Source organism: Cupressus sempervirens, chromosome 1 (assembly GCF_028749045.1).
Source record: "Cupressus sempervirens isolate cs-2001-9-10 chromosome 1, ASM2874904v1, whole genome shotgun sequence".
Taxonomy (NCBI): domain Eukaryota; kingdom Viridiplantae; phylum Streptophyta; class Pinopsida; order Cupressales; family Cupressaceae; genus Cupressus; species Cupressus sempervirens.
This window is the reverse complement of record NC_143118.1, coordinates 891128001-891131869: the sequence shown is the minus strand read 5'-3', so window position 1 is coordinate 891131869 and position 3869 is coordinate 891128001. Positions and strand designations below refer to the sequence as shown.

General features: G+C 35.4%; 1 protein-coding gene across 1 annotated transcript; it reads left to right on the top strand.

Annotated features, from left to right (window-relative positions):
• Nucleotides 1–402: 402 nt before the first annotated feature.
• LOC149580722 (uncharacterized) lies at nucleotides 403–2818 on the top strand. Its single transcript, XM_089805542.1, has 2 exons — nucleotides 403–937; nucleotides 2169–2818. Exons 1-2 carry the CDS (start codon nucleotides 403–405, stop codon nucleotides 2816–2818), a joined length of 1185 nt encoding a protein of 394 aa, XP_089661668.1.
• Nucleotides 2819–3869: the final 1051 nt, after the last annotated feature.

Below are 3869 nucleotides of genomic sequence, written 5' to 3'. Positions count from 1 at the left end.
TGAGATATCTGATTTCATTATATTTGAGCAATTTCAAGTATTAGTAGATGAAATTAATAGAGAAGAAGATAGTCAGGAAGTCAATTTATCAGATAAGGATGATGATTGGCACCAGGGCTCAGCAGATAGGATTTGGCAAGAAGCTTGCAATCAAGATGATTGCCATTCTTATAAAATTCAGGAGGTTGAGGAGGGAAATTTTGACTCTTTACAGACCTTATCTATTATGTAAACTCTAACTATTAAACAGAATGTTGCTCACACTCCAAAAACTCGTGGTAGGAAAAGAAAAAGTGTGAAAGAAAAAGAGGAAATTGCTGCAGGGATCCAATCTACATTGGAAGAAAAATTCAAAATAGTTAAAAGAGTTACCAGGAGGACCAGAGGTCCCCTGGCATTATTATGAGGATCATTACATGGAATGTCAGGGGCATAAATGCCACTGAAAAAAGGAGCAAAATTAAAGATTTATTAGATAACTCAAAGAGTGACATAATTTTACTGCAAGAATCAAAATTGTCAGATAGTAAATTTCAGGATACAGTCTCTAAGTGGAAAAATTGGAAATCAGTCCATGTATCAAGTAATGGGGCGTCAGGAGGTTTAATAACTTTATGGAATCTTAAAACAATATCAGGCCATTTAACTGATAAAGGAATGGGATGGTTATGCTGTCATTTTGAGCACTTTGATATTTCTTTGTCTATATTTAATGTATATGGGCCAATGAGTGGTGTTGAGAAGATCAAGCTTTGGAATGTGATTTCTAGCAAACTCAGAGATTTAGGGGATCAAAATTGTATTTTAGGAGGAGATTTTAATGCTATCAAAGACATTAAAGAAAAACAAGGGGGAATTTTCCCTTCTACAAAAATGATGGAGGAATTTGATGAGTTTATTTGTGAGAATGATTTGTCAGAAGTTAGTTCTTCAAATGGTATTTTTTCTTGGTTTAATAAAAGGGATGGTTTCTTGCAAATTGCAGAGAAGCTTGATAAATTTTTGATTGCTAAAGCTTGGAATTTAACTCCATTATGTTTTTCTTCAAAAATTTTATCCTTTCCAGGTTCTGACCACTTTCTAGTTGCCTTAAATATAAACAAGAATTCACATAGGTCTTCGAATAAGCAGAAATCCTCTTTTAAGTTTGAGAGGATGTGGTTCAGGCATCCCCATTTGATGGGGACACAACCCAAGAACAGAATGGAACCAACAGAAAGGGAAAATTATATTAACTGAGAAAATAAGCTAGTACAAATAGTACAGAGAAAATAAACTTCAAAACATGCCCTAAGGGCTTACAATAACATAAATCTGGAGAATATTTCTCCTTTTAGCACCTCCTCTCAAACTCCACTCCGAACTGCCTTTTATAATGCCAAAAATCTCCTTAAATAGACCCCAGAGGGTTAAGGACTAGGAGTACATTCTAGAAAGTGCTAGTAGGCATCCACCGACAAAATAGAAGGTTCCAGAAGCTGCGTTAGAAGTTGGTGCAAATCTAGAAGAATCTAGAAATGGTAGTCGAACTTTCGGGAGGCATAACTTTTGAACCGTAGCTCCGATTGACAAATCGTTTACATTTTTGAAAAGCTCTCGAAGCGCTCTATAGCCCTGTGGACAAGCTTTGCTCATCCCCCATTTTTTTTTCCCTTTTCAAGGTCATTTAATGCCCCTAACCTGACTTTGAAGCATTCTTAGGGGGTCTCCAAAACTCAAAAAATTACAATAACTTTCAAACCGTGGGGCCTTTTGACCTGATTCTTTTTCTAGAATGCTCTAAATCACAATTATAATCATCTGGCCAATTCACACCTTCTAGGTCACCAAAACGATGGCCAAATTGCATGCTCCTATTTTTTAAAGATTTTCAAACACACTAATAGTGGAACTGTGAGAGTTGGAACCTTTATTTGACCCAAATGGGTATCCAAAAAGACATGAAACAGAAACTAAGTCTAAGTACAATTTTTTTTTGGGTGACACAGGATTGCCCTTATACCTCTGGATGCTCCTGCATCACCATTTTCTTCCATTAATCAAACAATGGTGGACTAGTGCCCCAGTAGTTAAGGGGAATCACATGTTTCAATTTTTCAAAAAGATGCAGCATCTTAAAAGTAAGATCAGGCTTTGGAATAAACATGTTTTTAAAATTATTTTTGAAGAAAAGGAAGTTGTCTTTCAGCAATTGTCAGAGATTAATGAAGACATTCTCAAATTTGGACTGAACTCAAGATTATTCTCATTGCAAAAGGATAAACAAGCTGAGTGGGTGGAGTTATGTAGTAGAGAAGAAGAATACTGGAGGCAGAAATCTAGGGAACTTTGGCTTTCTAAAGGAGATCGAAACACGAAATATTTTCATGCTACTGCAAATAAGAGGAAAGAAAATAATGTCATCTTTTCTATTGTAGATCACAAGTCTGGTAAGATTATTAAAGAAGAAGCAGAAATTAAGCAAGTTGGGGTTAATTTCTTTAAAGATCTACTTACTTCGGGGAATGAAGATGTACTATGTGAAGATCAACTATCTAATTTTCTTGATGCTATCCCAAATCTAATTTTGAAAGAGGATAATATAGAACTCATGAAGCCATTTACCGTAGGGGAAATTTGGGAAGTGGTGAAATCTTTCCCGCCTGAGAAAGCTCCAGGACCTGATGATTTTACAGCCTTATTCTTTCATAAATGTTGGTATGTTCTTAGCTGGGAGTTATTATTAGCTTTAGAGGTATCTAGGAAGAAAGGTATTATGCTGACAGAGTTTAATGCCACAAATGTGGCTATTATTCCTAAGAAAGGTGATCCACAATAATTCTAAGATTTTAGACCTATTTCTTTATGTAATACCATATATAAGATATTCACCAAAGCCATTTACCTCAGACTTAAAGGAATTTTGCCAAATATTATTTCTTCAGAATAGGGGGGTTTTGTTCCTGGTAGAGAGACTCCAGAGGGTGCAATTGTGGCACATGAAACTTTGCATTTCATTAAAGAAAAGCAAATTCCCTCTTTTGTGGTAAAGCTAGACATGATGAAAGTGTACGATAGAGTTAATTGGTTTTTCCTTTTTAAAGTTTTGGAAAAGATGGGTTTTGGGAAAAAATGGTGTAAGTGGATCAAAGCATGTGTATCAAGGGCACATTTCTCTATTCTCATCAATGGTTCTTTAGAAGGCTTCTTCCAATCCTCTCAGGGTATCAGATAGGGAGATCCACTTTCTCTGGCCTTATTCATTTTATTGGTAGAAGCTCTTAGTAGAGCTATTATTAAATCCCAGCAGTCTGATCAGTGGCAGGGCATTCAATTTGGTAGCAAGGAGATAGTTGTTACTCATTCTTTGTTTGCAGCTGATACCTTGTTGTTTGGATTATCAAGTATTAAAGAAGCCAAATACATTAAGGTAATATTGGACTTATATACTAAGTTTTCTGGGCAAAAGATTAGCAATGCTAAATCCAAGATTTTCCTTTTTAACACAAGGCCTGAAGTTTGTAGTAGAATTTGTAAGATTTTATAGTTTGAATAGGATCAACTGCCATCCTCATATTTGGGGGTTCCTTTTTTTATGGGAAGTAATAAATCTTCTTAGTGGACCAATATTATTAGCAGGATCAAGAAAAAAACTATTTCTTGGAAGGTGAGGTGGTTATCTTTATCAGGTCGCATTTTGTTAATTAAGTCTATGCTTGCCGCTATTCCAAACTACTTTTTCTCTATTTTATCAGCACCTATAAATGTTATTAAGCAGATTGAGAGCATAATCAGAGGTTTCTTATGGTCTGATAACATGTCAGGAGCAAAGAAAATTCCATTCATTTCTCTTAATGAATTGACAATTGACAAAAGCTGTGGGGGTGTAA